This window comes from Macaca mulatta, chromosome 14, assembly GCF_049350105.2.
Source record: "Macaca mulatta isolate MMU2019108-1 chromosome 14, T2T-MMU8v2.0, whole genome shotgun sequence".
Classification (NCBI taxonomy): Eukaryota; Metazoa; Chordata; class Mammalia; order Primates; family Cercopithecidae; genus Macaca; species Macaca mulatta.
This window is the reverse complement of record NC_133419.1, coordinates 18,330,481-18,351,141: the sequence shown is the minus strand read 5'-3', so window position 1 is coordinate 18,351,141 and position 20,661 is coordinate 18,330,481. Positions and strand designations below refer to the sequence as shown.

At 50.7% G+C, this 20,661-nt stretch overlaps 2 protein-coding genes across 34 annotated transcripts in view; one reads left to right on the top strand and one right to left on the bottom strand.

The window, feature by feature from the left end:
- Positions 1-630, bottom strand: part of ACP2 (acid phosphatase 2, lysosomal) — a 9,800-nt gene extending 9,170 nt beyond the window's left edge. For 4 of the 7 annotated variants that reach the window (XM_077960873.1, XM_077960878.1, XM_077960876.1 and 1 more), the window contains exon 1: positions 437-575. In XM_077960873.1, the coding sequence (XP_077816999.1) occupies positions 437-550 (114 nt within the window). In that variant the 5' untranslated portion in view covers positions 551-575. 7 annotated transcript variants of the gene reach the window in all.
- NR1H3 (nuclear receptor subfamily 1 group H member 3) lies at positions 64-20,661 on the top strand. 27 transcript variants are annotated; one of them, XM_015114343.3, is made up of 11 exons: positions 8,863-9,003; positions 9,263-9,396; positions 10,485-10,564; positions 11,081-11,269; positions 11,703-11,969; positions 12,494-12,702; positions 12,800-12,979; positions 13,167-13,266; positions 19,748-19,861; positions 20,083-20,177; positions 20,372-20,661. In XM_015114343.3, exons 3-11 carry the CDS (start codon positions 10,522-10,524, stop codon positions 20,516-20,518), a joined length of 1,344 nt encoding a protein of 447 aa, XP_014969829.2. In that variant the 5' UTR covers positions 8,863-9,003; positions 9,263-9,396; positions 10,485-10,521; the 3' UTR covers positions 20,519-20,661. The 27 variants fall into 27 exon arrangements, 23 of the variants coding, with proteins under 23 accessions (XP_014969838.2, XP_077819063.1, XP_077819067.1 ...); XR_013403842.1 differs by having other exon boundaries at positions 8,874-9,003; positions 20,051-20,177; XM_077962947.1 differs by having other exon boundaries at positions 8,879-9,003; positions 11,845-11,969.

Sequence of the window (20,661 nt, the reverse complement as noted above, 5' to 3'; positions counted from 1 at the left end):
GAAGCCTACTCGCTGCAAAAGACCCCAGTTAGGAGTCAGTCACTTCTTCCAGATTCCAGACACTCTAACTTGGCTAAGCAATGCCACTGGAGACCACAGGCAAAGCCAAGGTACAGGTGGTAAGGGAAAAGAGAAGTGAAAGCAACATATGTGGTGGGGACAACTGGGGAAAAAAGACAACCAAAGGCTTCTTTAGGGATGAGTCTTAACCATTCAACTACTTCCCTGTCTCAGGGCAGACTCACCCCGACCTATTCGGTCACCCTGACCCCCATAACCCAGGGCTCCACGTCAATCCTGAACCCAGCCTCCCAACTACACAGGCCAGTCGTCCTCTCCTAAACCAGCTGTTCCTTCCCAAGATCCCCGACCCCCACCAGCTGGCCTTTGCCCTTCTAGCTTCAGGGAACTCTTTGGTGACCCCATTTCTCATTACCAAGGTAACGAAGCGCAGACTCCGGGCCTGGGTGGGCGGCATCACCATCAGGTTCGCGCCGAGAAGGAGCTGGAGGAGAGCCGCACGGCTCCAGCCGGACCGCTTGCCCGCCATCACCGTTGTAATCTATGCAGCAAAGAAGCTGGAACCCGCTGGGTGGCACCTGCAAGCAGCCGCCCGGACGCACTCGTAAGGACACACGCCGGAAGTGCGCTCGCCGCCATCTTACTTAGGGACGAGCTGGGGTTGGGGGAGAAGGCGCAATCTCGGTGGGAATGCGTGCAGGAGGGTCGCGACCTGGCTGTGGCGGAGGAGCGTAGGCATGTAGCCCGACGTGGCGAGGCAGACAGGTCTCGAAGACCTCATCTTGATCAAGAAGGCATTAAGTTCGCGTTTGCCTCTGCTAGGAGAAATCCCTTACCAAGGTGGCGCTTGCAGTGGGCGGGACCATGTCCTGGAAAGCGAGCGTCCCCTCCAGCCGGGGTGCTTCCGGGCTTGACCCCATAGCTAGAGCGGGTGCAGAGTTGAGGCGAGGGACGGAAAAGCAGAGGTCGCTTCTCTCCATGCCCCTGCCTTTGGGGTGGATTGAGCCCTGGCCCTGTTTTCTAGGAGACGTTTTGCTTGGGGTGCAGGGCATAGTATATAAACAACCCTTTGGATTTCCTGTGTCCTCGAGGTTGCCTCCAGTCTAGCCTACCGTTCCTGCCCCGCACGAAGCTTCAGTAGCCCTTTCACTTTCCCTTCCAGTCCTTTCCCTGACCTCCCTCCCCTCCACTTCCAAGTTTTAGTTAATTAGATTCAAGACGTCATGCCTCTTCCCAAAGGAGTTGTGTTGCACAGGATGTTCAGACTTTCCAAACCCAAAGCACTGAATCCCTAGGGGAGGAATTTCAGACCAGTGGGGAGGTATTTTGAGGTAAGGGGCAGGCGCATATCATAAAGTGGGAGTACATGCGGTTTACACAGAATCAGTGGCCCTCTTGGCATTGACCATTAGGATTCAGGTGCAGCCAGTTTGGCCTCAGGACTTTGTGACTAATATGACGGTTGCAGAAGGTCAGATCGTAGGTCCTGGGGATGTTTTGATTCAGATCTGCCTACTGGAAGCAAATCTCCTCAGATCTTTGGGAAACAAAACTGATCAGGCTTGGGCTGGGCACCGTGGTTCCCCTGTAATCCCAGCACTTTGAGAGGCCGAGGCAGGCAGATCACCTGAGGTCAGGAGTTCGAAACCAGCCTGGCCAACGTGGCGAAAACCCATCTCTACTAAAAATAATAATTTAAAAATAGCTGGGTGTGGTGGCGTGCTCCTGTAATCCCAGCTACTCAGGAGGCTGAGGCAAGAGAATCGCTTGAACTCGGAAGGTGGAGGTTGCAGTGAGCCGAGATAACACCACTGCACTCCAGCCTGTGCGACAAAGTAAGACTCTGTCTCAACAACAAAAAAACCTGATTAGGCTTGGTGTGGTTGCTCACGTTTGTAATCCCAGCACTTTGGGAGGCTAGGGTGAGAAGATTGCTTGAGCCCAGGAGTTCGAGACCAGCCTGAGCAGCTTACGAAGAGCTCATCGCTACAGAAAAAAAAAAAAAAAGTTTAAAAATTAGCTGGGTGTGGTGGCACACACCTGTGGTCCTAGGTCCTCAGGAGGCTGAGGTGGGAGGATCACCTTGAGCCTGGGAGGTTGAGGCTAAAGTGAGCCATCATGGTGCGACTGCATTCCAGTCTGGACGGCAGAGCAAGACTGTGTCTCAAAAAAACAAAAAGAAAAGAAAAGAAAGATCAGAATTAGCTGTCCTTATTTTGCCCTAGGACTCCAGATTCAATTATTTATATATACTGCAGGATTTAAACTTTGCTTCCAAAGTTGTTGTGGAGGAGGCTGAGAAGCAAATAGAATAAGAGCTGAAGCCTGGGTAGCCAAATAGTTCTTAACCTTGTTTAATCACAAGCTGCTTTTTGAATCACATGAAAATTTTGCACCTCTCCTCCAGAAAAATGTTCACACGTGTAAACACGCACATGGAATTTTGCATATAATCCCAAATGGTTCACAAAGACCATTTACTAGAGGTTTCATAAATCAGCATTTCTGAATACCTGATTTAACCTAGTCGTCTTACTTCACAGTTTAGGAAACAAACCTAAAGAGAGGAAGTGACTGGCCCAAACTCACAGTTGAGGAGAATGGATTAAAAGTCTAGTTTTGTGGTTCTCAGTTAAATAGTCTATAATGGGCTGCTTCTTGCAGGCTACTCAAACTGCATTACTAAACTGTAATTGGTGATCTCGAAATACTTTCAATAAAGAGGTATCTGTCAAAGGAAACCTTTTCACATTAGTGGGACTAAACAGGGCCTAGGCCGGGCACGGCTCGCACCTGTAATCTCAGTACTTTAGGAGGACAAGGCAGGCAGATCACCTGAGGTCAGGAGTTCGAGACCAGCCTGGCCACCATGGTGAATCCCCATCTCTACTAAAAATACAAAAATTAGCCGGACGTGGTAGAGCACGCCTGTAATCCCAGCTACCCGGGAGGCTGAGACAGGAGAATTGCTTGAACCCAGGAGGCAGAGGCTGCAGTGAGCCAAGATTGTGCCACTTCACTCCAGCCTGGGCAACAGAGCGAGACTCTGTCTCAAAAAAAATAAATAAAGGAGGCTTGGGTAATTGGCAGATTGCTGCATATTAGTGGCGGGGAAAGGGGTTGAGTGTTTTGTTTTAATGGGCCTCTTACTCTCCTTGCAAACTAGCCATTGTACTTTCAGAGTGTAAATCTTTGGCTCACCAAATTTCAGCAATCTCTCAAATTCAGCTTTTGCTTTTCTTCCCACTTGCTCAAATATGTCTGTATTCTTTGTGCGTGCAAGTATCCCACGTGGGAGGGATTGATGAGGCAGATATTATTTCAGTTTTTATAGGGAGAAACTATTCCAGGAAGGATGGGGGTTACAGCACAAGTAGACAGTAGAGCCTGGAGCTGAGCCCTAGTTTCTTCTTCCTTTGCCCCCAGCTTTTGCATTTTCTGCCAGATGATTCTGTGGTCCTTACACTTTGGTTCCTAACTACAGATGCAAAAAAAACAACAACAAAAAACAAAAATACCACACACATGTAGATGGTGAGATAGATGGATATGTGGGCCTATACCAGATCAAATAAATCAGAATCTCTGAAGGTGAGGACAGGAACCACTACCTTATTCTGTGTTGGCAGAAGCAAACCTAAATCCAGGTATGTTCGCCATTTTTTTCCATCTGAAGAGGCAGTTTTTTGTTGTTGTTTGTTTTTTTGTTTTGAGATGGAGTTTTGCTCTTGTGGCCCAGGCTGGAGTGCAATGGCGCCATCTCAGCTCATGGCAACCTCCACCTCCCAGATTCAAGTGATTCTCCTGCCTCAGCCTCCCGAGTAGCTGGGATTACAGGCACCCGCCACCATGCCTGGCTAATTTTTTTGTATTTTTAGTAGAGACGGGGTTTCACCGTGTTAGCCAGGATGGTCTCAATCTCCTGACCTCGTGATCTGCCCGCCTCGGCCTCCCAAACTGCTGGGATTACAGGTGTGAGCCACCGTGCCCAGCCCCAGCCCAGTTTTATATAATGGAGTGTGTTTGTGATTTTTTTTTTTTTTTTTTTTTTTTTTTTTTTGAGACGGAGTCTCGCTCTGTCACCCAGGCTGGAGTGCAGTGGCCAGATCTTAGCTCACTGCAAGCTCTGCCTCCCGGGTTCACGCCATTCTCCTGCCTCAGCCTCTCGAGTAGCTGGGACTACAGGCGCCTGCCACCTCGCCCGGCTAAGTTTTTGTATTTTTAGTAGAGACGGGGTTTCACCGTGTTACCCAGGATGGTCTCGATCTCCCGATCTCGTGATCCGCCCGTCTCGGCCTCCCAAAGTGCTGGGATTACAGGCTTGAGCCACCGCGCCCGGCCATGTTTGTGATTTTTGTTTGTTTAAGCTTGAGCTCAAACTTTTGAATCAGCTAAACTTGTATTTTTTTTTTTTTTTTTTTGAGACGGTCTCCCTCTGTCACCCAGGCTGGAGTGCAGTGGTACAATCATGGCTCATTGCAGCCTCAATCTCCTGGGCTCCAACAGTCCTCCTACCTCAGCCCCCCAAGTAGCTGGGACTATAGGCAGATGCCACCACACCTGGCTAATTTGTGTGTGTGTGTGTGTGTGTGTGTTTCTGTAAAGGTGAGGTTTCACCATGTTGCCTAGGCTAGTCTCAAACTCCTGGACTCAAGCGATCTGCCCTTCTTGGCCTCCCAAAGCGCTAGGATTACAAGTGTGAGCCACCGCACCCAGTCTTATCCCTGTATTCAAATTTGATATTTGCCCCTTGCTAGCAACTATCTCCTAGAGTTTACTGTGAGAATAAATGAAATAATGCATGTAAAGATAAATGTATGTAGTAGGCATGAAATCAATGTTACATCTTTCCTTTCTGCCTTCTGTATCATCTCTGAACTCAGGTCTGGGAATCCAGGTTTCTGGATTATTCTCTATGTTGTGATTGGAAGGTTGGGCAGAAGTCACTTGAGTAGATACGCAGTGGTCTGCAAGATGATCCCCATACTTTCCACCCTTCCAGAACGGTGAAGGAGGGAACAAGAAGCAGTTGCCCTTGCCCATCCCTGCAGACCTTACCCTGCAGCCTGCTTCATTGGAATGAGTACTTTTCAGGGGAGTTAGCCAGTAGTACCTGTGACCGTGGCTGGTGTATGCTCCTGTTTCTGCTTCAAGTTTCTCCTTGCTGTGAGAAGAAACCTGTGGAGGTTCTGGAGGACCAGATATGTGACTTGGTAGATCCCCGAGTGTGTTCCCAGGGACATTGCCTCCTGCAGGAGCCAAGGAAACAAAGAAGAGGCCCATAGGACTGGCGACTTTGGACCTAACAACTGCAAGCTGGTGGGACTGTGGCACAGGGGTGGGGCTGGCAAAGTGGGAATGTGATTCCGGCCGCTGATCACTTCACTGCTTCCCCTGGCTTGAAGCAAGTCTCAGTGGTTGGTCTCCAGAAACTCCGTGGAAATACTGCCAACAGGTTTTGGTCTTCTCCCACTTTCCTCTCCTTTTCCCTCTTTGTAGGGATGACGGTTGGGGTTTCTGAGCTGTAACCTGGTAGGACAGCTCTGGCAGTTGAAGTCCTGGTTATAATTTCTTCTAAACAGGAGATGAGGCTGAGGCCAACTCCCTGGCGTGGGGGAGTTGGTCCCCAACCTACTTTTTCAGCAGTTGGCCCTAGCCTGGCGCCCCCCATCCAGATGGGGCTTGTGTGTGGTCCTGGGTCCTGGGAAGCCACCTGTGGGGAGACTAGGTGTCAGGAGAAGGAGTTGAAGAACAAAGTGGATGAAAGAGACTTCTCCCAGCTGGCAGAAGATAGGGCACCAGGCGCCAGACCATTGATTCCTGAGATAGGGCACCAGGCGCCAGACCATTGATTCCTGAGATAGGGCACCAGGCGCCAGACCATTGATTCCTGAGATAGGGTACCAGGCGCCAGACCATTGATTCCTGAGATAGGGCACCAGGCGCCAGACCATTGATTCCTGAGTTTCTTGAAACCAGGCATCTCAGAGACATCTCTGACTGCCCTGCTGGGCTGGAGCTTCTGGGAGCAGGGAGGTAGAGGAGGGAGCTGGACTGGTGATGTGGGTGCTGGGACAGAATAGTGCCAGTCTCTCAGTGACTAGAGTCCCTGGTTTCTGCTTTTCCAGGACAGCTGGGGCCTTGTGAAAATCAGAGAGGGAACACATGCGAGAGGAATGGAGAGCCTTGTGCTTGTGACTCAGAGATACCCAGACCAGGGTGGGGGCCTTGGGAGGGGACAACCTTGTGATGAGGGGGAACAAGAGCAAGAGCTGCAGGCAGAAGTCTGAGATGGGGGTGTCACAGGGGCTTTTCTGAAATGTGAAAATGAATACATGGGCAGATTTTGCAACAGCACCCAGCCTGCTGTCTTCTCACACTTTGCTCCCCAGCCCCCGCCTGTTCCCCATGTCCCACCCTGTGCTTCCTCCCGTCTTTCAACCAGGCTCCTCTTCTGCCTCAGCCTTCAACTTTTCCTCATCTGGTCCCTTCTGTCCCATCCACACCCCCGTCCACTCTTTCCCTGTTTCCTCTGTTCTTTTCCCTGGTGCCCTGTTCATCTGTTTTAGTCTCTTTGGCTGCCTGCCCTGGCCCCCGTCCTTCTGTGCTTTAATGTGGGGCCCATGGGAACTGGAGTTCATAGCAAAACAGGAAGAGCCCGTGAGCAGGAAACTGGGAATGGGGCAGGGGGTGAATGACCAGCAGTAACCTCAGCTCCTCGCCTCCTACATCTGGACTGGAGCATCTGCAGGGTTCTCAGCCTCTCCCCTGTAGCCCACCAGCCCTGGCTGCTTCCATTCCAGCACTTCACTGGCCCGAGATGCAACAAGACAAGATTGCCCTGGACTCTGACACAGCAAAGGGACTGGAGTGAGGACATCTGGGTTCTGATCCCAGCCGGGCCACTAACTGTGTGGTCTTGGAAAAGGCCCTCACATGAGTTTCAGTGTTCTCTGTCAAATGGAGCTCAGGTTACTTACTCTGCTTTCCTCCCAGGGCTGCTCTAAGGACCAGAAAAGATAGTGAAGGGTTTGTGCTGTGTATGGAAACAAGTACAAAGTTCAAAATCCACTGAGTTAAGGCAATGGGAACACCCACAACTGAAAGAACTGGGAGGGTGATGACAACTCGTGCCATTTCTCGAACACTTACTGTGTGCCACACGTTGTGATACAATCTGTAGTCCCTCCCTCCTTCCTTCCTTCCCTCCATCCTTCCTTCCTTCTTTTTTTTTTTTTTTTTTATGGAGTTTTGCTCTTGTTGCCCAGGCTGGAGGGCAATGACGTGATCTCGGGTCATGGCAACCTCCGTCTCCCAGGTTGGAGCCATTCTCCTGCCTCAGCCTCCCAAGCAGCTGGGATTATAGGCATGTGCCACCACACCTGGCTAATTTTTTGTATTTTTAGTAGCGATGGGGTTTCACCAGGTTGGCCAGGCTGGTCTGGAACTCCTGACCTCACGTGATCCGTCTGCCTGGGCCTCCCAAACTGCTGGGATTATAGGCATGAGCCACTGCACCCAGCGTGATCTGTAGTTTCAATCTCACAACAACCTTGTGTGGTAAAAATGACTACTATCCCTATGTTTTCTTTCTTTTTTTCTTTCTTTTTCTTTTTCTTTTTTTTTTTTTTTTTTGAGACAGAGTCTCGCTCTATCGCCCAGGCTGGAGTGCAGTGGCACAATCTTGGCTCACTGCAACCTCCCAGGTTCAAGTGATTCTCCTGCCTCAGCCTCCCGAGTAGCTGGGATTACAGATCCGTACCACCATGCCTGGCTAACTTTTGTATTTTTAGTAGAGGCGGGGTTTCACCATGTTGGCCAGGCTAGTCTCGAACTCCTGACCTCAAGTAATCCACCTGCCTAGGCCTCCCAAAGTGCTGAGATTACAGGTATGAGCCACCATGCCCAGCCTATTTATTTTTCAACATACCATTGCTGGCTCGAATATTCCTATTTTAAAGATAGGGAAACAAAGATTCAGAGACATTAAGTAACTTGCTCAATCAAGATCACATAGGTACTAAGAAGTTTAGGATTTGAACCCAAAATCTGAGCCCAGAGTCTGAACACTAAATCAACATGCTGAGTTGAAACTGACTACAGCAGTTGTGAGTGCGTGCCTGTAATGCTAGCACTTTGGAAGGCTGAGGTGGGAGGATGGCTTGAGCCCAGGAGTATGCAACCAGTCTGGGCAACGTAGTGAGACCCCACCTCAAAAAAGAAAAAAAAAGGAATAATAAAAAAAATTGACTAGGGCTAACAAGTAGGGGATAGATGAGAATAATATTTTTCTTGTTATTCATTCAACAAATAGGAACACAGTACCTACTCTGTTGCCTCCTCTATGCCAGCCCTGTTTCAGGGGTTTTGGGGAAAATGAAATCAATAAAATATGATGTCTAGTTTCCGGGATGGATTTCATGCCCCAGGCAACAGAGTGGGAAGAATGGCTATAGTCTCAGTAGCTGCTGGTTGGAGCCTGCCATCACTTCAGATAGGGATGTTCCCCAGATGAGGCAACCTTCATACCTTCCCAGGTCCATCCTGGGCTGCCACCCGAGTTGCCTGCCTGCCTTCTGCCACGCCCCCACCCCTATCCCAGGCCTGCCATTGCTCATAGCAGATTTCCTACCAAAGGCTCTCCTGGCCTCCTCTCTTATCTGTGGCCCCCGCAGGGCACCCACTTTCAGAAACTCCCTGGAAGGCCCAGCACCTGCCTCTCTGCACCCCTGGATTTCTACCAGCTTGGCTGAAGCCTAGGGCTAGTGGGGAGAGCTTCTTGGCCTCTTCCCAGAGGCAAGGGAGGAGGAGGGAGGCTGGGAAAGCAGGCTGGGGCTCAGTGTCGCAATTCCGGGCCCTGCTGGGACCTTTGCTCCGAGAGGTGCCTATGGAAGGGAGGGAACACCGACTCTGGAGGCTGCTGGGATTGGGGTAGGGGTTCCTGGGAGGCAGTCCTTTTGCAAGAGCTGCTAAGAGCGCTGGGTAAGGAGAGGAAGGGGAGAGACATGGAACTTGGCAGGTCTGCAGCGAAATGCCACTGTTTTGACCGGGAGTAGGGGGTGGGAGTGGCGGGAGAGGGGGTGGCCGGCTGGGGAGGAGCCAGCCTGGTGGAGAAGCTGCCCTGTGGGCGGGGGTGAGGAGGGGAGGGCTGCGGTCGTCAGGCAGGAAGGAGGGGTGGCCTGACCCCTCGGCAGTCCCTCCCCTAGCCTTTCCCCAAATTGCTACTTTCCTGGGGCTCCAGGTCCTGCTTGTGCTCAGCTCCAGCTCACCGGCTGGCCACCGAGACCTCTGGACAGGGAACTGCACCATCCTCTTCTCCCAGCAAGGGGGCTCCAGAGACTGCCCACCCAGGAAGTCTGGTGGCCTGGGGATTCGGTGGGTCTGCTCCTTAGCAGTGGCCTGGGGCTCTGTGTGTGTATCTGGGGTGGGGTTGGCGAATGTCCTAAGGATCTTAGAAGGGGGTTTCTGGGGAGAAGTGAGGGGTGATGGTGATGGAAGCTTGGGAAAGGAACAGGACTCTGGGTCCCAGAATAACTCATGAGGGATTCGGGGGAGGAGGTCCTCTATGTGAATTGGGGAGATTCTTGGAGATAAGAGATTTGTGCTGGGACCCTGGAGAGTGGCATGAGCAAGGTCCTCTAATAAGCAGCGTGTTTCACTGAGTGGAGCGAGCTTCGATCCCGTCTCCTGGTCCTGCTCAACTTTGGCTGTCCTCAATGTTGGAGGGGGAAGGGGCCCGAGAGAAGCAGGGCAGATGTACCCAAACATTCCCCGCTGGTTTGGAGGGGACTTTGAGGGAGAAAGGCTGGTACAGTGACTGGGAGCTCAGACTTTGGAGTCAGACGAGGGTTGGAGTCTTGATTCTACCGCCGCCTAACTGTGTGACCATAGTTACTTAATCTCTTTGAACCTCAGTTTGCTTATCTGTAAAATGAGGTTAAGAATAGTCCTGAGCCGGGAGCAGTAGCATGTGCCTATAATCTCAGGTACTCAGGAAGCTGAAAGTTGATTGCCTGAGCCCAGTAGTTTGAGGCGATAGTGTCCTATTATTGCACCTGTGAATAGCACTGAGTTCCAGCCTGAGCAACATAAAGAGACCCTATCTCAAAAAAAAAAAAAAAGACTAGTCTTGACCTCAGAGGGATATAATGAGGAAAGCACATAAAGCCTTATAATAGGCTGGGTGCAGTGGCTCACTCCAATAATCCCCGCACTTTGGGAGGCCCAGGTGGGAGGATCCCTTGAGCCTAGGAGTTCCTAGACTAGCCTGGGCAACATAGGGAGAACCTGTCTCTAAAAAACATAATAGTAATATAATAAAGCCTTAGTACAGGCTAATATATGGCAAGTAAATATTAGCTGATATTGTTGGTATTGATAAAAGGGAGGATCAGGTGGAGAAGGGAGCTGAGGCCAGAAAGGAGGCCAGTTCTAGAAGAGTATAACCTGAGTCCTTCCTGCAGGACAGTGCCTTGGTAATGACCAGGGCTCCAGGAAGAGATGTCCGTGTGGCTGGGGGCCCCTGTGCCTGACATTCCTCCTGGTAAGCTTCATTCCAGCCCTCTCCCCTGAGCCCAGACCGCAGGCTCCTCGCCTCCCTGTAGGAATCAGTCTGCTTCATTACCTGCCTTCTTCCTTCCTCCAGAGAGCAGTCCAGATTCATTCTTAGTCGTGGTTGCCTCTCCCCCGGTTCCAGTGCCTGGCCCTTGCAGGCTTCCGCCCAGTCCTCCCCAATCTGGGTTTGCTGCTAAAGAGTTGGTCAGCTGAGTGCTTACCCTGCTCTGGCTTTGAAGAGTTTTATCTGATCTCTGAAATGCATACACTCCAGCCCCCCAAAGAGACGAGGGTTAACATCTTCATTTAAGGTCTTGAGATGTAAGAAACTACAAATGACTAGTCCTAGCTAGAGCCCACACAGACGCTAGGGTCCCAAAGCCTGAGCTGGGACTTTGCTGCCCTCTAAGGGTGGGGATAAGTTTTCAGTTTCCCAGCTAGGACACTGGGCTATGGAGCGGGGATGGAGCCTGAGACCCCCATGTGCCTCTCCTTTGGAGCTCAGACTCTGCAGCGGAGCTGTGGAAGCCAGGTGCACAGGATGCAAGCAGCCAGACCCAGGGAGGCAACAGCCGCATCCTCAGAGAGGAAGCCAGGATGCCCCACTCTGCCACAGGCACTGCAGGGGTGGGGCTGGAGGCTGCAGAGCCCACAGTCCTGCTCACCAGGGCAGAGCCCCCTTCAGAACCCACAGGTGAGGAGCTTCTGGGTTTGGAGGAGGTAGGGGTCCAGATTCCAGGTCCTGGATCTGGAAGAGGTTCCTTGGGGGTTTTTACTTTATATGTAATCTCATGGTTAAGTCCAAAGGCTTTAGAGCTAACTAAATCTGACTGATCTAAGTGTGAATTCTGTCTCTACTTTAGGCCTTCCTGAGCCTCAATTTCCTTGTTTATAAAATGGAAAAAAATTATGTTTGTCATAAGGATCAGTGCATATGAAAAACTCATACAGTACCTAGAACATAATGGCACTTGGCCAATGAGGGCTACTCTTCTCATAAAAGAGAGACTGGAGTTTGTATAATGAAGGGAATGAAGGTCACTGAGTGCCCAGGGCAGTGACTGAGTCAGGGAGAACATGAACTTTTTTCCTTGGGGGAGAGCATTGAAACACTTTCCTGTAACCAGAGATCCGTCCACAAAAGCGGAAAAAGGGGCCAGCCCCCAAAATGCTGGGGAATGAGCTATGCAGCGTTTGTGGGGACAAGGCCTCCGGCTTCCACTACAATGTTCTGAGCTGCGAGGGTTGCAAGGGATTCTTCCGCCGCAGTGTCATCAAGGGAGCGCGCTACGTCTGCCACAGTGGCGGCCACTGCCCCATGGACACCTACATGCGTCGCAAGTGCCAGGAGTGTCGGCTTCGCAAGTGCCGCCAGGCTGGCATGCGGGAGGAGTGTGAGTTTCTGGGGCTGGGGGGGGAAGAGGCTGAGGGGAAAAGAGGGGGCCAGGGTGTGACCCAGGACAGGTGCCTGAACTTGTAGGGGCCAACTGATCCCTAAGTATGGATTAAAATATATTTCTTGACCGGGCGCGGTGGCTCATGCCTGTAATCCCAGCACTTTGGGAGGCTGAAGCAGGCGAATCACCTGAGGTCAGAAGTCTGACACCTGCCTGGCCAACGTAGTGAAACCCTGTCTCTACTAAAAATACAAAAATTAGCCGGGTGTGGTGGTGAGCGCCTGTAATCCCAGCTACTCAGGAGGGTGAGGCAGGAGAATCACTGGAACCCGGGAGGCGGACGTTGCGGTGAGCTGCGATCGCACCACTGCACTCCAGACTGGACGAGTGTGAGACTCTGTTTCAAAAAAAAAAAAAAACTTCTTGCGTTTACCCAGTGCTGTCTGTTTTTCTGGAGCCCCAGACTGCCCCTTTTGCCCCATCCTTGCTTCCTGTCTCCTCATATTTGGTCCTGTCCTTAGGTGTCCTGTCAGAAGAACAGATCCGTCTGAAGAAACTGAAGCGGCAAGAGGAGGAACAGGCTCATGCCATATCCCTGCCCCCCAGGGTTTCCTCACCCCCTCAAATCCTGCCCCAGCTCAGCCCGGAGCAATTGGGCATGATCGAGAAGCTGGTCGCTGCCCAGCAACAGTGTAACCGGCGCTCCTTTTCTGACCGGCTTCGAGTCACGGTACTTGACACACCTGGGGAGAGGCGGCTGCACCCAGATCACCAGTGGGCTTCTTGATGTCTGACTCAAAGCGCTTTGCCTTTTCCCTCCTGGGTAGCCTTGGCCCATGGCACCAGATCCCCATAGCCGGGAGGCCCGTCAGCAGCGCTTTGCCCACTTCACTGAGCTGGCCATCGTCTCTGTGCAGGAGATAGTTGACTTTGCTAAACAGCTACCCGGCTTCCTGCAGCTCAGCCGGGAGGACCAGATTGCCCTGCTGAAGACCTCTGCGATCGAGGTGGCTGGAGAAGGGCAAGGGATGAAGGGAGAAGCAGAATGGGATTGTCTGTGGGAGGGGCCTCCAGACATCGGGAGAACCAAATCTGCTGGGAAGCAGGGATGAGGGGAATCGGCCTCCCTGGAAGGGGCTATGCTCCAAGACCAACCTTCCTAGTCCCCGTTTGAGGTCTGCTGCTTGTGTGCAGGTGATGCTTCTGGAGACATCTCGGAGGTACAACCCTGGGAGTGAGAGTATCACCTTCCTCAAGGATTTCAGTTATAACCGGGAAGACTTTGCCAAAGCAGGTGAGAACTGAGATCACACAGGGATTGGGGCTGGATGGACAAATGCTTCTTTTTTTATTTTTTATTTTTAAAAATTGAGGGCCAGGCGCGGTGGCTCATGCCTGTAATCCCAGCACTTTGGGAGGCCGAGGTGGGCAGATCACAGGGTCAGTAGATCAAGACCATCCTGGCTAACACGGTGAAACCCTGTCTCTACTAAAAATACAAAAAATTAGTCAGGCATGGTGGCACGCGCCTGTAGTCCCAGCTACTCGGAAGACTGAGGCAGGAGAATCGCTTGAATCCGGGAGGCGGAGGTTACAGTGAGCTGAGATCATACCATTGCACTACAGCCTGGGCAACAACAACAAAAAATTGAGATGGAGTCTCACTATGTTGCCCAGGCTGGTCCCAAACTCCTGGCCTCAAGTGATCCGCCTGCCTTGGACTCCCAAAGTGCTGGGATTACAGGCGTGAGCCACCCACCATGCCTCGCCAAGGACTGTTTCTTTTTTTGTTTCTTTTTTTTTTTTTTTTTAAAGACAGAGTTTGCTCTGTCGCCCAAGCAGGAGTGCAGTGGTGTGATCTTGGCTCACTACAACTTCTGCCTCCCGGGTTCAAGCAATTCTCCTGCCTTCAAGCAATTCTCCTGCCTCAGCTTCTTGAGTAGCTGGGATGAGGTGCACCACCACACCCAGCTAATTTTTGTATTTTTAGTAGAGACAGGGTTTTACCATGTTGACCAGGCTGGTCTTGAACTCCTGACCTTAAGTGATCCACACACCTCAGCCTCCCAAAATGCTGGGATTACAGGCGTGAGCAACTGAACCTGGCCAGGACTCGTTCTTTTTGTCATAGGCCCATAGTGACTACAGAGCCACAGGCCCAACATTTGAGTGACTAGTAAGGGAAGGTTCCCCTTATTTTTTAAAGATGGAAAATTGGAATGCTGATAGGCTTCTCTCAGCTGCTCCAGATAGACCCCGTCCTCTGTTGCTTTAGGTCAGTGGTTTTCAAAATGTATTCCAAGGAACCTGAGAGATATATGGAATGGCACCTTGGAGGAGAAACAGGGAGGCACAGGAAGTGAACTAATCTTCCTCACATGTGCTCTTTGGGGATCATGGGGGCTGATTTCCCCTACTCTTTTTTTTTTTTTTTTTTTTTTGAGATAAGTTCTTGCTCTGTCACGCAGGCTAAAGTGCAGTGGCATGAACGTGGCTCACTGCAGCCTCAACCACCTGGGCTCCAGTAATTCTCCTGCCTCAGCCCCCCAAGTAGGTGGGACTACAGGCATGCATCACCATGCCAGGCTAATTTTTATATTTTTTTGTAGAGACTGAGTTTCGCCATGTTGCCCAGGCTGGTCTCGAAATGGTCTCAAACTCCTGAGCTCAAAGGATCCACCCACCTTGGCCTCCCAAAGTGCTGGGATTACAGGTGTGAGCCACCACACCCAGCCTCCCCTACTCTTTTTTTTTTTTTTTTTTTTTTTTGAGATAGAGTCTCACTCTGTTGCCAAGCTGGAGTGCAGTGGCACGATCTTGGCTCACTGCAACTTCCACCTCCCGGGTTCAAGCGACTCCCCCGCCTCAGCCTCCCGAGTAGCTGGAACTACAGGCGAGCGCCACTACGCTCAGCTAACTTTTGTATTTTTAGTAGAGACAGGGTTTCACTGTGTTGCCCAGGCTGGTCTTGAACTCCTGAGCTCAGGCAGTCCACCCGCCTCGGCCTCCCAAAGTCCTGGGATTACAGCCATGAGCCACCACACCAGGCCCCTCCCCTACTCTTTTTCAATTACACTTTCTGATGAACTGGAACCATGGCATGGCAAACATGCCCAGAGGGGATGTACAATAAGAGCGAATGTTTCCATCCCCATCCTATATCTGAAGTATTTTCTCCAAAAATTACTTCATACTGCGGCTCTCTAGCTGATTCTCGCTTGGGAGCTACGCAGAAGGGGTTTCTTCATATTCAACTATTGGTCATGTTTGTGTCATGAAAACTGGCCTGGGAAAGGATGGGAGGCTGAGGGACTTTTGGAGGGAGTGGAATTGAGCTTCAGCAGGAAACCAAGTAGCTTAACAACTGGATGAGTGGGGCTCTAAAATATGGCTGATGCCCTGACTCCATTCTCAGGGCTGGTAGATCTGTGGCCAGGCCAGTCATCAAGCCTTCCCTGGTTTCTGACAACTCAGGTCAGCTCACGTGCCTCTTGCTCTCCCAACACAGGCCCACCCAATGAGCTTTCTAGGAAGGCCACCCTTCACTGTAGGGCATAATAGGGCTATGTTGGCACCTTTTGCCTTCTATAGTGCCCGGTGTGCTGCCCGGATGTGTTGGCACCTAATGGGGTGATTTAATGACTTTACCCAGCTTTAAAGCCCAGCCCTGCCCCCTCTTCCAAACCATTTTTTCCTCGATGGTTATTATCTCAGACCTTCTTAACCATGGCTCTCCCCTCCTTCAGAATATCCTCCTTGTGGAACCCTGCCCAGTTCTTTTTTTTTTTTTTTTTTGAGACGGAGTCTTGCTCTGTCACCCAGGCTGGAGTGCAGTGGCCGGATCTCAGCTCACTGCAAGCTCCGCCTCCCGGGTTCACGCCATTCTCCTGCCTCAGGCTCCCGAGTAGCTGGGACTACAGGCGCCCGCCACCGCGCCCGGCTAATTTTTTTTGTATTTTTAGTAGAGACGGGGTTTCACCATGTTCGCCAGGATGGTCTCGATCTCCTGACCTCGTGATCCGCCCGTCCCAGCCTCCCAAAGTGCTGGGATTACAGGCTTGAGCCACCGCACCCGGCCCCCTGCCCAGTTGTAAGATCTCTGTATTAGTTTGGCACTCGTAGACTCGTGCTATCTGAATCTGCACCTATTTGTAGATTTATTTATTTACTTATTTTATTTTATTTATTTTTTTTGAGACGGAGTTTCACTCTTGTTGCCCAGGCGGGAGTGCAATGGCACAATCTCGGCTCACTGCAACCTCTGCCTCCCAGGTTCAAGCGATTCTCCTGCCTTAGCCCCCCGAGTAGCTGGGATTACAGGCATGTGCCACCATGCCTGGCTAATTCTGTATTTTTAGTAGAGATGAGGTTTCTCCATGTTGGTCACGCTGGTCTCAAACTCCCGACCTCAGGTGATCTGCTCGCCTCGGCCTCCCAAAGTGCTGGGATTACAGGTGTGAGCCACCGCGCCCGGCCCTTATAGATTTATTTATACAAGCAGTTTTGAAGTAATCATGCTTGCCTTTCATTTTTCATTTCGTGAGTGAGGTCTTGGGGAGAAGGAACTGGAGCTCTGTTTGTCACGTCTCCTCCTCTCTCTATCCACTACTATTTACTGCATGCGGTAGATGACTGGTGACACGGACTGAGCACATTTGAGGTGTTCATTCCATGGGCATCAGCAGACCCTCACAGGTGCATTAGCCAACTATAGAACCTCCTCTTAATTTGTGTATAAAGGGGGCTGTTTGCCATACTTTGGGGCTCAAAACCTCACCAAGAAATGCTTTAGAAAATGGGGCTTGCCGCTGGGCGTGGTGGCTCACACCTGAAATCCCAGCACTTTGAGAGGTCTAGGCAGGCGGATCACCTGAGGTCAGGAGTTCGAGACCAGCCTGGCTGACAGGGCGAAATCCCATCTCTACTGAAAATACAAAAATCAGCTAGGCGTGGTGGTGCACCCGTCCCAGTTACCCAGGAGGCTGAGGCAGGAGAATCGCTTGAACCCAGGAGGCTGAGGTTGCAGTGAGCCGAGATCGTGCCACTGAACTCCAGCCTGGGTGACAGAGCAAGACTCTGTCTCAAAGAAAAGAAAAAAGAAAAAGAAAATGGGGCCTGCCCATTAAATGGACTAACACACAACACTTGATAAACATCAGGGTGAAAGTACAGGAAGTGACTCACCAAGAAGCCTTGAATGGAAAAGTGTAGCAGATGGTTGCTAAAAGAAATCTGACAAAGCCTGAGGAACTGTGTAGGGTGCAGAGACTTTGACAATGTGTATGAGAGACATATTCTCTAGGTATCATGACTTTAACTCATGGTTTGTTGCATTTTAGTCTTCTCAGCAGGAAGACTGTTTCCATGAAAAACTGATTATTTATTGGCCGGGCGTGGTGGTTTATGCCTGTAATCCCAGTACTTTGGGAGGCCCAGGCAGGCAGATCATGAGGTCAAGAGATCGAGACCATCCTGGCCAACATGATGAAACCCTGTCTCTACTAAAAATACAAAAATTAGCTGGGCGTGGTGATGTGCACCTGTATTCCCAGGTACTCAAGAGCCTGAGTCAGGAGAATCGCTTGAACCCGGGAGGCGGAGCTTACAGTGAGCTGAGATTATGCTACTGCACTCCAGCCTGGTGACAGAGTAAGACTCCATCTCAAAAAAAAAGAAAAAAAAATATATATATATATATATTTATTTTACAAGCACTTATGTGGTAGTTACCATATATGCCACATATTTATGAGATAGGTACTATTATTATTCCCATTTTACAGATGGGAAAACCAAAGCCCAGAGAGGTTACATAACTTACACAAGGTCACGTTGCCTTATAAGTGGTAGAACCAGGACTCAACCCCAGGCAGTCTGGCACCAGAATCCACATCCTCACCCATACTGCAATATTCCCTCTAGGATGTGATACATGAAATGTATCTCTAGTGTTCAAATAAGTAAGGCCAATGCCAGTGAAAAACAATGCTTTTTTTTCCTTTAAAACAGGGTCTCACTCTGTCGCCCAGGCTGAATGCAGTGGTGTGATCAATCATGGCTCAATGCAGCCTTGACCTTCTGGGCTCAAGTGATCCTCCTTGAGTAGCTGGGATTACAGGTGTGAGCCACTGTGCCCTGCTGAAAAAGGATTCTTTTATTTTTTTATTTTTTTATTTTTTTTGAGCCAGAGTCTTCTGTTGCCCAGGCTGGAGTGCAAGTAGCACGATCTCAGCTCACTGTAAGCTCCGCCTCCCAGGTTCAAGCAATTCTGCTCTTCAGCCTCCCACGTAGCTGGGACTATAGGTGCGCCACCACGCCCAGTTAATTTTTGTATTTTTAGTAGAGATGGAGTTTCACTGTGTTGCCTAGGCTGATCTCGAACTCCTGAGCTCAGGCAATCTGTCTGCCTCAGCCTCCTGAAGTGCTGGGATTACAGGGATAAGCCACCACATCCGGCTCTTTTTCTTTTTCTTTTCTTTCTTTCTTTCTTTCTTTTTTTTTTTGAGATGGAGTTTCGCTCTGTCACCCAGGCTGGAGTGCAGTGGCGTGATCTTGGCTCACTGCAACCTCCGCCTCCCAGATTCAAACAATTCTTCTGCCTCAGCCTCCTAAGTAGCTGGAAATACAGGCGTGCACCACCATGCCCAGCTAATTTTTGTATTTTCAGTAGAGATGGGGTTTTGCCATGTCAGCCGGGCTGATCTCAAACTCTTGACCTCAGGTGATCCGTTTGCCTCGGCCTCCCAAAGTGCTGGGATAAAAGGCGTGAACCGCCATGCCCTGCTGAAAAAGGATTCTTTATAAACAAAAATAAGAGTTGCTTCTATTTCTAGAAATGTGGAGCCCTCAAGAATTTTAATAACAGAATTGGCGGGGAGTGGTGTCTGATACCTGTAATCCCAGCACTTTGGGAGGGCGAGGCGGGTGGATTGCTTGAGTCCAGGAGTTTGAGACCGGCCTGGGCAACATGGTGAAATCCTGTCACAACAAAAAAATAAGAATTAGCTAGGTGTGGTGGTATGCACCGGTAGTCCCAGCTACTAGGGAGGCTGAAGTGGGAGGATTGCTTGTGCCTGGGAGGTCGAGGCTGCAGTGAGCTGTGATCGTGCCACTGCACTCCAGTCTGGGTGACCAAACAAGACCCTGTCTCAAAAAAAAAAAAACAAGAATACCAGAATTATTATCATGTAATTCAGCACCTCTTGTGTGCCAGACACAGCACTAAGTGCTCTGCATACTTTGTCACTGAACTATCCCAACAATTTTCTGAGATGGGTTTAGATATGATTCTCATTTCACAGATGAGGCTTAGAGGGGTTAAGACATTTGCTCAAGGTTACACAGCAAAGCCCTATAGCCTTTTTTTTTTTTTTTTTTTTTTTAATGGAGTCTCCCTCTGTCGCCCAGGCTGGAGTGCAGTAGTGCGATCTCGGCTTACTGCAACCTCCACCTCGCAGGTTCAAGTGATTCTCCTGCCTCAGCCTCCCAAGTAGCTGGGATTACAGGCACCTGCCACCACGTCCAGCTAGTTTTTGTGTTTTTAGTAGAGATGGGGTTTCGCCATGTTGGCCAGGCTCTTCTCGAACTCCTGACCTCGGGTGATCCGCCCGCCTCAGCCTCCCAAAGTGTTGGGATTACAGGCGTGAGCCACCGTGCCCAGCCCCGGTAAACTTCTTAGTGAGTTCCTAGTAGTTCTCTAAGGTAAGGCGCTGGAGGAGAGAAGGAAGTTCCTGCTGCTCCTGCTGCATGTGTCAGCCTCCCTTCTTCCTCCCCAGGGCTGCAAGTGGAATTCATCAACCCCATCTTCGAGTTCTCCAGGGCCATGAATGAGCTGCAACTTAATGATGCTGAGTTTGCTTTGCTCATTGCCATCAGCATCTTCTCTGCAGGTGTGGAGGAGGGGCAATGGGAAACAGCAAGAGACTTGCACCAAGGAGGGCTGCAGGCCCCACAGGAATCAGGGGGTGGCTTGGGAGGGTGGAGGCATTTGCTCTGTTATTTAGGGATGAGAGAGCTTGGCTGGAGCATGTCTCTATATTTTGGTTGCAACTTGGGGTATGGAACTGGACCCTGGCCAGACCTGCTTCTCAACTCTCTTGGTGACCTATAGACCGGCCCAATGTGCAGGACCAGCTCCAGGTAGAGAGGCTGCAGCACACATATGTGGAAGCCCTGCATGCCTACGTCTCCATCCACCATCCCCATGTGAGTCTCCCCATGGTGCCCCTTTTCCTCCTTCCCACACACAGGCCCATTCCCTGATACACCTACTTTCCCTTCAAGAATTTCTCTCTGACTGCATGGTGTGCAGACAACTCACCTCTCCCACAACTCCCCTACCCTTGCCCCGCTTCCCTGCAGACAGGCAAAAGCTGTTCTTGTCTCTCTCCTTTCCCCAGGACCGACTGATGTTCCCACGGATGCTAATGAAACTGGTGAGCCTCCGGACCCTGAGCAGCGTCCACTCAGAGCAAGTGTTTGCACTGCGTCTGCAGGACAAAAAGCTCCCACCGCTGCTCTCTGAGATCTGGGATGTGCACGAATGACTGTTCTTTTCTCATATTTTGTTTTCTGGGCCGGATGGCTGAGGCCTGGTGGCTGCCTCCTAGAAGTGGAACAGACTGAGAAGGGCAAACATTCCTAGGAGCTGGGCAAGGAGATCCACCCGTGGCATTAAAAGAGAGTCAAA